This window comes from Canis lupus, chromosome 19, assembly GCF_048164855.1.
Source record: "Canis lupus baileyi chromosome 19, mCanLup2.hap1, whole genome shotgun sequence".
Taxonomy (NCBI): domain Eukaryota; kingdom Metazoa; phylum Chordata; class Mammalia; order Carnivora; family Canidae; genus Canis; species Canis lupus.
In genome coordinates, this window is record NC_132856.1 from 41053328 (window position 1) to 41067176 (window position 13849).

At 55.3% G+C, this 13849-nt stretch overlaps 1 protein-coding gene across 3 annotated transcripts; it reads left to right on the plus strand.

Moving 5' to 3' along the window:
- Positions 1-1438: 1438 nt before the first annotated feature.
- CAMKV (CaM kinase like vesicle associated) lies at positions 1439-13685 on the plus strand. Of its 3 annotated transcripts, none has more exons than XM_072786160.1 (12): positions 1439-1623; positions 9225-9333; positions 9444-9575; positions 9756-9830; positions 10045-10183; positions 10320-10440; positions 10604-10679; positions 10776-10912; positions 11074-11152; positions 11379-11466; positions 11747-11858; positions 11961-13685. In XM_072786160.1, the coding sequence occupies exons 2-12, from the start codon at positions 9239-9241 to the stop codon at positions 12326-12328; spliced, it is 1422 nt and encodes a 473-aa protein (XP_072642261.1). In that variant the 5' UTR covers positions 1439-1623; positions 9225-9238; the 3' UTR covers positions 12329-13685. The 3 variants fall into 3 exon arrangements, with proteins under 3 accessions (XP_072642261.1, XP_072642262.1, XP_072642260.1); XM_072786161.1 differs by having other exon boundaries at positions 11970-13685; XM_072786159.1 differs by having other exon boundaries at positions 1440-1623; positions 11747-13685.
- The last annotated feature ends 164 nt before the right edge of the window (positions 13686-13849 follow it).

Consider the following 13849-nt stretch of genomic DNA (forward strand, 5'->3'; position numbering starts at 1 on the left):
GCTACGGCTCAGCAGCACTATACAACTCAGAAAACCGTTGCTTCAGGGACCATGGGCAGACAACAGGAAAGTGCCAGGCCATTCATTCATTCTGCAGACATGAACTGAGTATACTGAGATAAAACCCAGCCTCTGCCTGCCAGGAGATTAGGAGATTCCTACGGCGCGCGCATGTGTGTGTGTGTGTGTGTGTGTGTGTATGTATGTATGTGACTGTGATCACCCAGAGCCCAGAGGGCTCAGAGGTGGCATCAGCCTGGCCTGCAAGAGGTGACCCAAAGCCAGGGAAGGATGTGAAGGGCCCCCTGACACCCTCGTCCGGAGGTCCGGAGGTAGATATTGAGGGGCCTTGTTTGAGTGGTCATTTCCCAGGTCAGCCTTCCCAGCCTCGGCTCCAGCTTCCTCACTTGAGCAGTCACTCCTGTCAGCAGCCATGGGGACCCATGCAGGGTAGACTCACTCAACATTAAAGGTTTTGGAGATGACCCCATCCAGGACAGGGTCAGAAGGCTCACTGGGAGGTTTGGGGTGGGGTAGAATCCAGCTCCAGCTACCAAGAAGTCTGTCTGGCCTTCAGACATTGGCCTCAGGATGGTTCTTGTGAGGGCGGAGGGGCAAGCACTGGGGCCATGTGCCTCCCTGACAAAGGAAGGAGAAATGGCCGAGGTCTACCTTCAAGACTTCCTTTTGGCAGTTCTCAATTTCCTTCTATCAGAGGACGGGCGTGGTGGGGCACCTTTGGTGCAACAGTTCTCCTGTATTCCCATATCCCAGCCCAGGATGCTGGTGGTGATGCTTCTCATGAAGAGTTTCAGGGTGATTTTGCTGGAAAGAAAGCAGAATCCACATCATGTCATAGGTGACTTTTATAGGCTGGGAAATTCAGTGCTATGCAGGGAGGAACAGACTGGGCCAGTCACCCTGGCTGGGACTTGGGGATGAGAAAGGCTGAATTGGGGTGGGGGGTGCGGGGGGATAGGAGGTTCTCCCACCATGGTCGGGAGCCCTCACTGACCACGTGCACACATTCACCCATGTGTTTACTATTCATAACTAGGGGATGCCAGTCTGTAATGCAGCTTGCCCTAGCGACTGCCCACTTTGTTCTTGGAAGTAGTTCCGCCCTTTGGGTCAGGTTTTGGGAGCTAGGCGGAGGGCTCTGTCCCCTGGGGACTACTACCTGCCGAGAGATTCCTGTGTAGCTCCGGGGCTCAGGCTTTCCCCACACCTCCTACTCCCAACTCCCTATCATGGGCGTAAGAAGGCCGCCCTGGCCCCTGTGCCCAGTCAGTCCGAGGGCCGGCGGCGGGCAGACCAAGGCTCTCTGAGTCGCTGCCACCAGTCGTCCGCCCCCCTGCGAGTGGGATTCTGGCTTCAGGCTCTGCCAGGGCCGGGGCGGAGCCGGCCGAGGGAGGCCCCGCCCCCAGCCCGCCCCCGGCCCGGGGTGCGAATCCGGTGCCTGTGAGCGGCGGGAGATGCTGGAGGTTTGCGAGCCGGAGCGGCTGCAGCTGGCGCCGCGTCTGCCCCGCGTGCCCGGAGCGGATTCTGCCCGCCGCCCCCGGAGCCTTCGGCGCCCCGGCGAACACGCGATCGCTTCCTCCGTGTGACCGACCGGCGCTGCAGGTGCGGGGCGGGCCGCGCGGGGGGGGCGCCCCCAAACGCACGTTGTGGGGGTCTTGGGGGATTGGGTCCCCGACTCAAGGTTTGGGTCGCTCAGTGCGCGGGGGCTCCTCGAGGGCTCGGGGTCCCAGCGGGGGCAGAGCACGCCAGATCCGCAGGTCCGGGGGGCTTAAAGTTCCCGGTCACCTCGCACGGCTCGGGGGTCCCAGGGGAAGCCTCTGAGCCTCAGGTCCAGGCGAATCTCCCCCTCCCTACCCTCCCCCGCTACCCTTCTCGCTGCGCTCCTAATTGTGAAAACCTTAACCCTCGAATATTCGTGGTGCCCCATGGGGGTAGGGGCCCAGGGCTGAACCGACCCTCCAGACTCCCAGAGCCGCCTTCAGCCCCTCCCGACTGCCCCCGGGTCCCCTTCCTCCTGCTAAGCAGTCACTAATTTCCATGACAACGGAGAGTTCTTTATGGGCGACAACCTGAAGGGGGCTGGGCGGGGCTGCCGCGGGGTGGGGGAGGAGGCTCCAAGCCCCTGGGGCCCAGCAGCCCCCTAGCCAAGGTCCTGCTTCCTTGCCTTAACAGGGAGGCCAGCGGGGGGTTCAAGGCGCCGACCCAACGCTGCGCGGTGGGGGTAGGGACGCACATGCTTCTGCTGGGAGGTGCGGGGCTTGGTGCTCACACGTGTGCCTCCCGCATGTGTGTTGCTGTGCCAGCGGGGGCGAGTCAGCAGCGCTGGGGAAGGGGGTCAGGGTGGCACCACGGTGGGGAGCAGGGTCCCTGGCTGGGGAAGTGGAGGAGTAGACAATAGACAAATGAATTTCCGCCTTCCCCAGCCTGTAGTGTCTGATAGAGACCCTTCTCTCCCAGCCCCCATGGCTCTGCCAAACTGCTTTTGTCCGCACCCCCTAGACACAGCCTGCTCCACCAGATCTCCTTCTGGGGAGGAGGGCCCTGTATCCTTCACCAAAAGCTTAGTCTGCAGCAGTCCAGCCCCTGCTGTTGGTGGCCCCCCTCCAAGGCCCAGACTTTGAGCCCCCCAGGACCACCTAGGGAGACCTAGTTCTCCCCCTCCCCCCACCCCACCCCCCAGGCGAGTTTTAGCCACCTGCTGGACCTGTTTCCTCATCTGGGAAATTGGTGTCTCTACTCCCCTCCGTGTCAGGCAGAGGTCTCTTTCTGCCTTTCTTTTATAGCATTTGGTGCGGAACCCCCCACCCCACTGGGTCCCCAAGGCTGCCTTTCTCCTATTTGCAGCTGGCCCTCTTCTCCAGCTGGTGTCCTGGTGACCACTCACTAGCAGGTGGACAGGCCTTGCCCTGGGAGATGGCTGCAAAGTCCAGGATCTCCTTCTAGGGAAACCGAGGCAGGGGGTTTGTGTTGAGCAGTTGTTACCGTGTTTCTGGGTTGTTTAGGGTGCTGTTTCTGCCCACCCCACCCCCCCCGATCCACTATTAGAAAGGGAGGTGGCTGCAGCAGGGAATTAGGCTGAACTGCTAGAGGGGCCCTAGGGACCCAAGGCCTGGGGAGCACCACTGATGGGGGTGGGTGTGGCTGGGGAGTCTAGGCAGGGCTGGGCCAGCTGACAGGAGGGGCTAAAGGGAAGCAGCCAGGTCTCCAAGCTTTATTTCCCCCACCATGTTTGTGCCTTCCACATGAGGGACCTGCTTCACCTAAGCTGCCTGATGATCCAGAGTGGGGCCACAGAATTGTTCTGAGGGGATTGTGGCAGCTGGCCTTTCCTCTCAGGCCACGGTTGTGTCTCCCACATCAAGTCCAGTACATATCTGAGGGCTATGGGAGGGTTCAGTGTTGAAGGTCCGTGAAGCAAGGACATCTCCTGGCCCAGGTGTTCAGTACATGTGGCTGTGGGGGCTTTGGGGCTCTGCTGGGCATCCATAGACCCCTTTGGAATTCCCTGCCTACCTTCCTCTCCTGTATCATTGTGATCATGTCCCTTTTATTGTCACCTCTTTGCTCCCCTCCCATCCGTTTCTGCCTTCGTCCCTCTCTGTCCCTGCCTCTCTTTTCCTTTCTAAAGTCTCTTAATTCCCCTACCTCCTCTTCCTTGAGGGGGCCAGGTCACAGAACCTACAGGAAAAGAGTCGGACCAAAGTCTCAGGGAATTCTTAGAGAAGGGGTTTGGCCCGCACTTCTCCCCTTTCCCTTCCCTTTGTTTCAAAACTTCCATTACCATAGCAATCTTTTACTCCGAGGCCTTCTCCATTTCCCTCCTCTACCCACAGGGAAGCAGGGCCCTCCGTGGATTCTCCTTCGGGGTTTCAAAGATTGGGACCCCAGATGCCTGGTAGGGGCCAGTTCACTCTTCCCTCTGCCATGCCAAGTTCAAGGCTGAACTTTCTGGAGGCAGCCGCACTGGACTATATGCCCACTGCTGAGGCTGGAGAGGACCCTCCTCTCCCTACTCCATCATTAGAAGGGAGAAAGTCGGCAGCAGGAACTATGGACCATGATTTGGCTGGAGTCGGAGGTCCAGCCAGGGCAACCCCTTGCCCATGTCCCTGAGGCAGTTGGACAGTAGACTAGAGCTTGGTTCTGTCTCCTGATACCAGACCCTAAGAGTGAAGTCTCCATTTCTCTGGGTCTTTTGGGTGAGACCTCAAGCTACAGGCCAGGCAAAGCTTGGGCCCAGGCATGTACTATGCACCAGGAAACCCAGCCCCAGTCCCCAAGAGAGAAGAGCAGGGGAGGGGAGGTAGTACCTGAAGGCTGGTGTTCACAGCTGCCACTAAATTGGGAGGTGTTGCCCACAGTTGTCGGGAGGTAGCTAGAGCCCTCTTGGGCCCTTCCTACCTCCCAAGATTTATTACAAGTTCTGGAATTCCACATGGGAGAGGACTAAGACAGCAGGAAACTTGTTTATGGCTATGAAATGTGGGGCCTGAGCCAGGCTGACCCCAGTGGAAGAGGGGGACAGGACTCCAATGTAGGACCACAGGACCTCTGGACCCAGACTTGTTTAAGGCTGCAGTAAGGGCCCCTAGAGGACTCTTTATTACCAGGGCACCAACAGGCAGAGGCTCCCTCAGGGCTGTCTGAGGCTCGATTGCCCAAGCCCAGAGGTCAGACCTAAGGAGCAAGCATTGACTAGAGAGTGCTTGGCCCTTAGGCACCCTTAGAGCCAGTTGGAGGACAGTGGTAGTGCCGGTGCCAGGCTCCGCACTTCCCCCAAGCTCTCTTTGGACAGCCTCCATGCACCCTGTTTCTCTGCAGAAAATGGAAGGAGCCACATCTCTAGGGAAATGGCCACTATGGGGCTTCTGTGCCCTCCTATGTCCCAGTGTGGACCCAAGGCAGAGCCCAGGTCCCGCGTCAGTGGGAAAACTCTTTGCTGTTGGGTATTGGGTCTGAGCTGTCTGGGCCATGAAGGTGAGAAAGCAAACCCCTTTCTGCCTGGCCTTCTACTGTTCTTGAAGCTGTCCCTTGACTGTTCCTCCCAGGCTCAGGGCCAGTGTCCCCTTTGTTGCCAGCAGGTGCCAGGGGTTTGGTGCGCACACCGGCAGCCTCTGAGGCAGCAGCAATGGGTAGCAGGTGGTGGAGTGGGTGGGGGTGGAGGGGACCCCTTTTCTCCTTTCTTCGCCCTGGCGCTAGATTGGGGGTGGAGACAAATGAGTGCATTAGACTGGTAAGGAGAAACAGTACTGGCTGCCATCATGGCACCCATGGTAGAGAGGCATATCTGCCTCTGCCCCAGCCATGAGGTTTTAGGACATGGATCGAGGCTGATGTGACTGTGAGCAGAGGCCTGGATTCCTGTGGTGGAGACCGACTGTGAGACCAACCTTGGGCTCTTGTAGGCACAAGTGCATATGCATGGCTGAAAGCTGGGGCAAGATCAGGGATGGGCATATACAAAACCTCCCACACCACATGGCAGAGCAAGGAGCTGGAGGAGTGTGGGGTGGGGGGAGGTGGAGATTGTGGAAGGTGTCTCTCAGAGAAGGGCCGTTTTGAGTCTGGAGCGTCAGGATCATTTTAGGCCATTTGTTGCATGAACAACCTTATAAGGTCAGAAATCACAATGAAAGAAGAAAAAGATTAAGCCCTGGTCTGGACACCTAGCTCATGTAGAGGCTGCTTCACAGGGGGGCCAAGGTGGGCAGTGTCCTTGCCAGTGTCCACGCTTCCTGCCATTGAATGGACACAGTTGAGCTGGCGAGTCACCTGTTGTTGGATTTTAGATAGTTGCTGATTTTTTTTTACGTTATAAATAACTCTGCTGTGACAAATAGGATACTGATGGGAGGCTTTGGGGGAAGGGCATTCCTGCCACAGGGAATGGTGTAAGCAAAGCAACAGAGCTAGGACTTAGGTCCCTCCCAGTTTCCCGGGGGGCCTGCAGGCTAGGGTACCACCCCTCTGCCCAGTACGTGGTCCTTGGGTTCCAGCCTGGAAAGGGAATTGCAGTGCGTTAGCCATCAAGGGACTGATACAGGCCCCCTCCCCCAGATTGTTAGGGCATAGAGATGGGTGGCCGGCAGTGGTGGGTGGCTGTGCCTCTGCTCTCAGCTCTGAGTGTGGGATTCCAGCCACATGCTCCTCTCCGGCAGACGCAGGAGCAGGGCTGTGACCACGGTGGCAAAGACACGCAGTCGGGGCTGATCTTCAAAGCTTCTCTTGTTTGCATCTGCAGTGCCTCACAAGATGGCTTAAGCCCTGGCTTAAATCACGCCGACGAAATGCATTTGCGTTCCCTGAGCCCAAACCACAGGGATGAGGGAAGGATGGAATGTTTTTCCTAATGCTGAGGGCAAAGATGAGAGAAGACTTTGGGGACTATGACCCGTGGGAGGTGGGTGGCCTCTGCCTGGGAGGAAGAAAGCAAAAGCCAGGGCTGGCCACAGGGCTCATATGGGTCCTAGCCTTTGACCCTGGCTGGCAGAGTCCCTGGGACCCGAGCTGCTTCCTCTGGGGGTGGCTTCCTCCCTTCTCCACTACCCTGTAGCTAGGAGTGACTCCAGGCCGGGGAGCATCTAGGTGGTCAAGGCCATAAGCCAGGTCCTGGGCACAGTGGTTGCTCATCCGTGAGGAGAGAGAATATGCACCATCAGCAGAGGCAGAGCTGTGTGAATATAGCCTTAGTGCAGAGCTTGCCATGGTCCCAGATCGCATTGACCAGGCATTACCGAGGTCCAGACACTGTCACCAACTCCCCTCCCAAAGTTGACCATTAGCAAGAGCTGTGACTTCCTTTTCCTTTGGGTGCGGGAGCCAGTTCCCCAGCACTGCAGGTGAGGATTGGGTCTGCAGGATCATAGACCCTCCAGTACCATGCGCCAGGGGCCAGAGTGCTTGGAGCCCATTGTAGTCAGCTGTGTGTGGTCGCTTTTGTGCCTGGAATGCTCACCCCTGGCCAGGGCCCTATGCCCTGGACCTGACTGCCTAGATCTCCTGTGGGCCCTGGCACTGTGGGACTGGCAGGCTTGTCTAGCTTTTCCAGACCATTACCCCTGTATGCCTCCTGCCAGATCCTTCCCCTCTAAGGCCCAGCCCTGATGCCGTTTCTTCCTCAAAGCCTTTCCTCACTTCCACCCAAATGGGGGTTCTCTCTCTGTGGAAACTCTCCAAGCACTGTGCCTCAATACGTGTATTAAATCAATAAAGTTAATTATAATAAAAATTCTAACAGAAAAGTAATAAAAGATATAAACTGCCCCTCTAACACCTAATTCTTTGCCACAGAGGGCCCTCTGATTTTCTTAGGTGTCTCTCCAGAATTGAGTTTGTGAATGTACACTGGTATATAAACTTTACAAAATTTACCTGAGGGGATCCCTGGGTGGCTCAGTGGTTTAGCACCTGCCTTTGGCCCAGGGTGTGATCCTGGCGACCCGGGATCGAGTTCCATGTTGGGTCCCTGCATGGAACCTGCTTCTTCCTCTGCCTCTCTCTCTCTCTCTCTCTGTCTCTCTCTCTCTCTGTCTCTCATGAATAAATAAAAATAAAATTAAAAAAAAATTTACCTGAGCACCCTTGACCCATCATTCTGTCCCTTGCTTCTCCACTTAACATCTTAGAAACTGTCCAACTGTAGCACATTTTGCTACTATATTCTTCATCATAACTACCAAGTATTCTTTTTTTTTTCATTTTTTTAAAATTTTTATTTATTTATGATAGTCACAGAGAGAGAGGCAGAGACACAGGCAGAGGGAGAAGCAGGCTCCATCACTGGGAGCCCGATGTGGGATTCGATCCCGGGTCTCCAGGATCACGCCCTGGGCCAAAGGCAGGCGCCAAACCACTGCGCCACCCAGGGATCCCCCAAGTATTCTTTAATATGGATGGCTATACTTTTTTAAAGATTTTATTTATTTATTTATTTATTTATTTATTTATTTAGAGAAAGAGTGTGAGAAGGGGGAGGGGCAAAGGGAGAGGGAGCAAGTATCCCGAGTAGACTCTGAGCTGACCATGGAGCCCAATGTGGGGGCTTGATCCCATGACCTGGAGATCATGACCTGAACCAAAATCAAGAGTTGGATGCTTAAGCAACTGAGCTCCCCAGGTGCCCCATTATGGCCATGATTTTTATTAACATTTTAACATTATGAAATATAACAAAAAATCTAAAAATGTGCCCCAAACTTTTATGTGCATTTTTACAAATTATTATAGAACAAACAACTGTGAAACCACAACCCAGGTTCAGAAATCAGCCCTCCAGAATATCCCCAAGTGTCCTCACTCAATCACAACTACTCTCTTTCTCTTAGAAGGACTTGTGGTATTTATTTCCTAGCTTTTTTTTTTTTTAATAGTTTTACCAGAACATTTGTATCCATATATAGTACAGGTTAGTTCTGCATGTTTTGAATTCTATATCAATAGGATTATGGTCTGTGTATTCTTTTGTCTTTTTCACTCAACACTATGTTGGTGAGATTTACCATGTTATTAGGTATAGCTGCAGCTCCTTCACTTCCATTGCTGTGTAATATTCCATTGTGTGACTGTACCATAATACATTCTGCTGCTGGTGGTTATGTGGGCTGTTTCTAGTTTTGGGCAGTTACGAATGTTACCACTATAAGCATTCTTGTATGAGTGGCCTGCTGCCTAAATGTATACATTTCTGTAGGGCTTATATTTAGCAGTGCAAATGCTGGTTCATAGGGCATGTTCAACTTTAACAGTTTTACCAAACTGTTTTCCAAAGGAGAGACATAGCCTCTACCAGCAGGGCTTGTGTTCTCCACATCTTTGCCAACACTTGGTATCTTCAGACTTTTAGAGATGGCTCTCTGCTGGGTGGGTGGTTATAGCCCCCTTCATCTGTGTAATAGCTGAAATGTAAAGAAATCATTTGGTAAAATTTTTTTTAATGTATGCTGTACAAAATGATTCCCTGGTATGTCAGTTTAATATTTTTCGTAAGTGGGGGTTGTTGTAGTTCAGGCAGCCAAGCTGAGTGGCAGTAGCAATGGCCAGCAAAGCAGGATTAGGAACCTGACCACCTTTTAGCCCCTTCTAGTACAGTCTCTGCCCCTTGCTTGGCTTGAGCCAGGCTGGGGTCTCCCAGAGGCATCCTCTGGATTGTGGGGAGAAGCCTCCATGTTGTGGTACAGCTGAGCTAGACTCCATCCTGCCTGCAGCTCAGAGCCTGGCAATGCCGTTTGGGTGTGTGACTCTGGGCGATAAGAAGAACTATAACCAGCCGTCGGAGGTGACTGACAGATATGATTTGGGACAGGTCATCAAGACGTGAGTGCTGGGTCTGGTGGTGGAGGGTGGGTGGGCAAGGGCTGGTGAAAGGGGAGCAGAGGGCTGCTCACACTGAGGCCAGGGCTGAGTGGGGTGCTTGCCGGCTGCAGTGAGGAGTTCTGTGAGATCTTCCGGGCCAAGGACAAGACGACGGGCAAGCTGCACACCTGCAAGAAATTCCAGAAGCGGGACGGCCGCAAGGTGCGGAAGGCAGCCAAGAACGAGATAGGCATCCTCAAGATGTGAGTGTGAGGCCTAGGGGTAGGGTGGCATAAAAGGTAGCAGAGAAGGGTTTCAAGGGCAGGTGGCCTCAAGCAGTACCAGCCTCTGGGCAGTTAGTTTGCTGTGGCCCACAGTGGCAACCAGAGCCTCTCTTAGGGGTTTACCCAGCCCTGACTATTGGTCCCTCTCTCTGTTGCCAGGGTGAAGCATCCCAACATCCTGCAACTGGTGGATGTTTTTGTGACCCGCAAGGAGTATTTCATCTTCCTGGAGCTGTGAGTGTGGGCCTGGGGTCTCAGGATTCCTCAGTCCCCAGGGCCTTTACTTCCTCTGCCTTCTGCTACCAGGGAAAGCTCCCTTTCTGGACCCACAGGGTCCTGGGTCCCTGTGTCTTGCCCAGCCAGCTTCCTGGTGTAGGCAGCCTGCCCAAGTCCTCCTGCCCCACCCCCGATCCTGCCCACGCCGGGCTCAGGGGCTGGTGTCCCTCAGGGCCACGGGGAGGGAGGTGTTTGACTGGATCCTGGACCAGGGCTACTACTCGGAGCGAGACACGAGCAACGTCGTGCGGCAGGTCCTGGAGGCTGTGGCCTACTTGCATTCACTCAAGATCGTGCACAGGAACCTCAAGGTGAGGCCAGGAACCAGGTCTGTTGGCAGCCAGCCTAGGGCTGACGTGGGCTGCACCTTGGGGTCTGAGTTCTAGCCTCTGGGGTCCTCATGGAGTCTTTCTCTGCTCACCCACATGTCATGCCTGCCCGGAGCAGTTGGAGAACCTGGTTTACTACAATCGGCTGAAGAACTCAAAGATTGTCATCAGTGACTTCCACTTGGCTAAGCTAGAGAATGGCCTCATCAAGGAGCCCTGTGGGACTCCCGAGTACCTGGGCAAGCAGGGGGTGGGGCAGGAACAGGGGCAGGGTGGGAGATAGTCTTCAAGCAGTGGCTCTCGGTAGGGGGGGAAGGAATTCTCTAGCCTGGGAATGGGTGTGAGTGGTACCAGGACTGGCCAGGCCTGATACTGACCATTAGATGGACACTGTGTTTGCAGCCCCAGAGGTGGTAGGACGGCAGCGGTATGGACGCCCTGTGGACTGCTGGGCCATTGGAGTCATCATGTACATCCTGTGAGTGATTGGGCAGGCAAGCAGGTTTGCAGCCAGGCTGGGTTTTTTTTAATCCATGGCCTTCCAGGGTGACCCTGACCTTTGGCCCCCATGCAGGCTTTCAGGGAACCCACCTTTCTATGAGGAGGTGGAGGAAGACGACTATGAGAACCATGACAAGAACCTCTTCCGCAAGATCCTGGCTGGCGACTATGAATTTGACTCTCCGTATTGGGATGACATTTCACAGGCGGGTGAGGAGGTGCCCAGCATGTGGGTGGAGGGAAGGGTTGGTGTGGGGGATCTGCTTTCAGCCTTCTCTGCTGGACTCTGCTCCCACATCCCAGCCCATTCATCACCCCTAGACAGTGAGATGAGGTACCCATGCCTATCCTCTCTCTGGCTTTGTCCCCAGCCAAAGACCTGGTAACAAGGCTGATGGAGGTAGAGCAAGACCAGCGTATCACCGCAGAAGAGGCCATCTCTCATGAGTGGTGAGTAGGGCCCATGGAGGATAGGAGAGGCTAGGTTTCTCTAGACCTTTGTCCTCCTCAAATCTAGTAGCCTCCATCCTTGATACTTTGTGTGGGGGTTGGGGGTGCCCAGAGCTCAGGCCAGAGGGCCTGCCTCATAATCTCTGGATCTTAAAAGAATAGGGCTGGGCAGTCTCCATGAAGGCCTGTACCCCCTCAGATCCAGAAGCACTTGCACCCTTTCTAGGATTTCTGGCAATGCTGCTTCTGATAAGAACATCAAGGATGGTGTCTGCGCTCAGATTGAAAAGAACTTTGCCAGGGCTAAGTGGAAGGTAAGGCTTGGATGACTCCCTTTCCTGGACTGATCCCAAGTGTTCCTTCTGGCACACACAGTTTCCTGCTATATCACACCCCTGTAGCCACACATAGGCATTTCTTCCACTGTCACTACCGTCAACGAGTGTGCTGAACAGTTGGGTCCCTGGTCTAGTCCCCTGGGGTGGTCAGAGGCAGCTAGGGGTGCCATGGAATGGTCTGGCTTTGGCTCTTGCCAAGGAATGGATCCGGCTTCTATAAGCCTCACTCTGGGCCTCTCCACTACCCTCCTTTCAGAAGGCTGTCCGAGTGACCACCCTCATGAAACGGCTCCGGGCACCAGAGCAGTCCAGCACAGCTACAGCCCAGTCTGCCCCAGCCACAGACACTGCAACTGCTGGGGCTGCAGGTGGGGCCCCAGCTGCAAGTGGAGCTGCCCCAGCCCTTGGGGGTGGTGCCACCTCAGCTATGGCAGGTGATGCTGCTCTTGCCGCAAAGAGCGATAATGTAGCCCCTGCAGACCGTAGTGCCACCCCAGCCACCGATGGCAGTGTCACCCCAGCCACCGATGGAAGTACCACCCCAGCCACTGATGGGAGCATCACCCCAGCCACTGATGGGAGCATCACCCCGGCCACCGATAGGAGTGTTACTCCAGCCACTGATGGGAGAGCCACACCAGCCACAGAAGAGAGCACCATGCCCACCACCCAAAGCAGTGTCACACCAGCCACCAAGGCAGCTGGCACCCCTGAGCCGGCTTTGGCCCAGCCGGACAGCACAGCCCCCGGGGGCGCAACAGGCCAGGCTCCACCCTCTAGTAAAGGGGAAGAGGCTGCTGGCTATGCCCAGGAGTCTCAGAGGGAGGAGACCAGCTGAGTGGGCAGGCTGGTGTGGGGCAGGGGGCGGGCAGGAGGGTGGGAGAGTGGATGAGGGGCTTCTCACTGTACATAAGAGTCACTGGCATGATGCCCTTGCTCCCCCCTGCCCCTGCCTCCCAGTGTGAGGCATGACTGGGGGCCACGGGAGAGCAGTCTCATCTCCTGTGTGTATGTGCGTGAGTGGTGGGCAGGCCAGAGGCAGGACCAGCCCCAGCCCCTGCATGGATCCCTTGTGGCTTTTCTGTCTTTTGCTAGCTTCACCAGTTTCTGTTCCTTGTGGGATGCTGCTCTAGGGATACTCAGGAGGTCCCTGCTCCCCTTTCCCTTCCCTTCTTGCCTCATAATTTCCCCAGGCAGGCCCTGCAGGCCCCATCCTCTCCCAGGCCCTAAACTTGGGTGGCCTTGCCCTGAGAGCTGGTCCTCCAGCGAGGCACTGTCAGCGGTCTTAGGCTCCTGCACATGAAGGTATGTGCCTGTGGTTTGTGGGCTGCTCTAGAATGGACACAGGCTGGCATAGAGAATGTAAAAATCTAGGGCAGTATGCTTTAAGACAAGACTGGTCGTATGGTTGGGGGCACTGCTTGGTAGTTTTGGGGGTCCTCAGAAGTGAATGAGAAGGAGTAGGGAGGGTAGAAACTTCCACCTTTGTCCCTGAAAAGTTCCTACTAATACCCTTGTGCTATTTCCTGCCATCCTGGGCTCTGCAGTGGGTTGCCCTGTGCCCTGAGCTTCATGAGCCTGTAAGGGGAAGGAGGAACAGTTGGGATGTGGCAATGAAAACTGGGAAGGCAGCATGCAGGCCGAATACCTAGCGTACCAGCCTACCTGGATCCTTACCCCAAGTCAAAGAGGGAGGGCTGATATCCTTGACTCTTCTCTGAAGGTATCCCTCAGGTTCAGGCTACAGTCCTCTCCATCCCAGGGGGTCTGCCACATGGCAGTGTCCCATAGTTTGATTTGGGGGAGGTTCACCCTTCACAAGGGCATATCTCTGCTCTCCTAATTCAAAAACAAAATAGAGAGGAACCCCCCTCTGTCTGTGACCCATTTCCCCTTCTGTCAGGGCTTAGAGAGAGGCCCAGGTGCCTCTGAACTATGCTGAGTTGCTTTTTCTGGAATGAGGAAGTGGAATAAGGCTCCCCAGTTTCCTTTTGGAGGCTCCTGGCAGGTGCCCTTTGTCAGACCCCACCACAGCTTGGGCAGGCAGCCACACTGGTCCCGGCCTTTGCTCGGCACTCCAGTGGCAGTCCTGCCCTTCTCCCTGCATGCCTGTGGGTCTGCTCTGGTGTATGAAGGTCGGTAGGCTAACTGTGTGCCTACTGAACCTGGCAAATAAATGTCACCCTGCCAAAGCCTCTGGCCATCCTCTTGCCTTTGCTTCCTCTCTCTTACTTGGGAGGGGCCCCTGGAAGGCAGTGGGGAGGGAAGAGGCTGGGAGCAGGTTCACAGGTCTGTGCTCACTGCCATGAGGATTGCTTGGGCTGAGAGTGCAGATCATTCTTTACCACTGTGTATTCCT

Bases quoted from the DNA above. Each gene is read 5' to 3' on its own strand.
- CAMKV (XM_072786159.1), top strand. From the start codon at position 9,239: ATGCCGTTTGGGTGTGTGACTCTGGGCGATAAGAAGAACTATAACCAG. The intron at 9,831-10,044 runs GTGAGTGTGGGC...GGTGTCCCTCAG, and splicing joins TATTTCATCTTCCTGGAGCT to GGCCACGGGGAGGGAGGTGT. The intron at 10,680-10,775 runs GTGAGTGATTGG...GCCCCCATGCAG, and splicing joins GGAGTCATCATGTACATCCT to GCTTTCAGGGAACCCACCTT.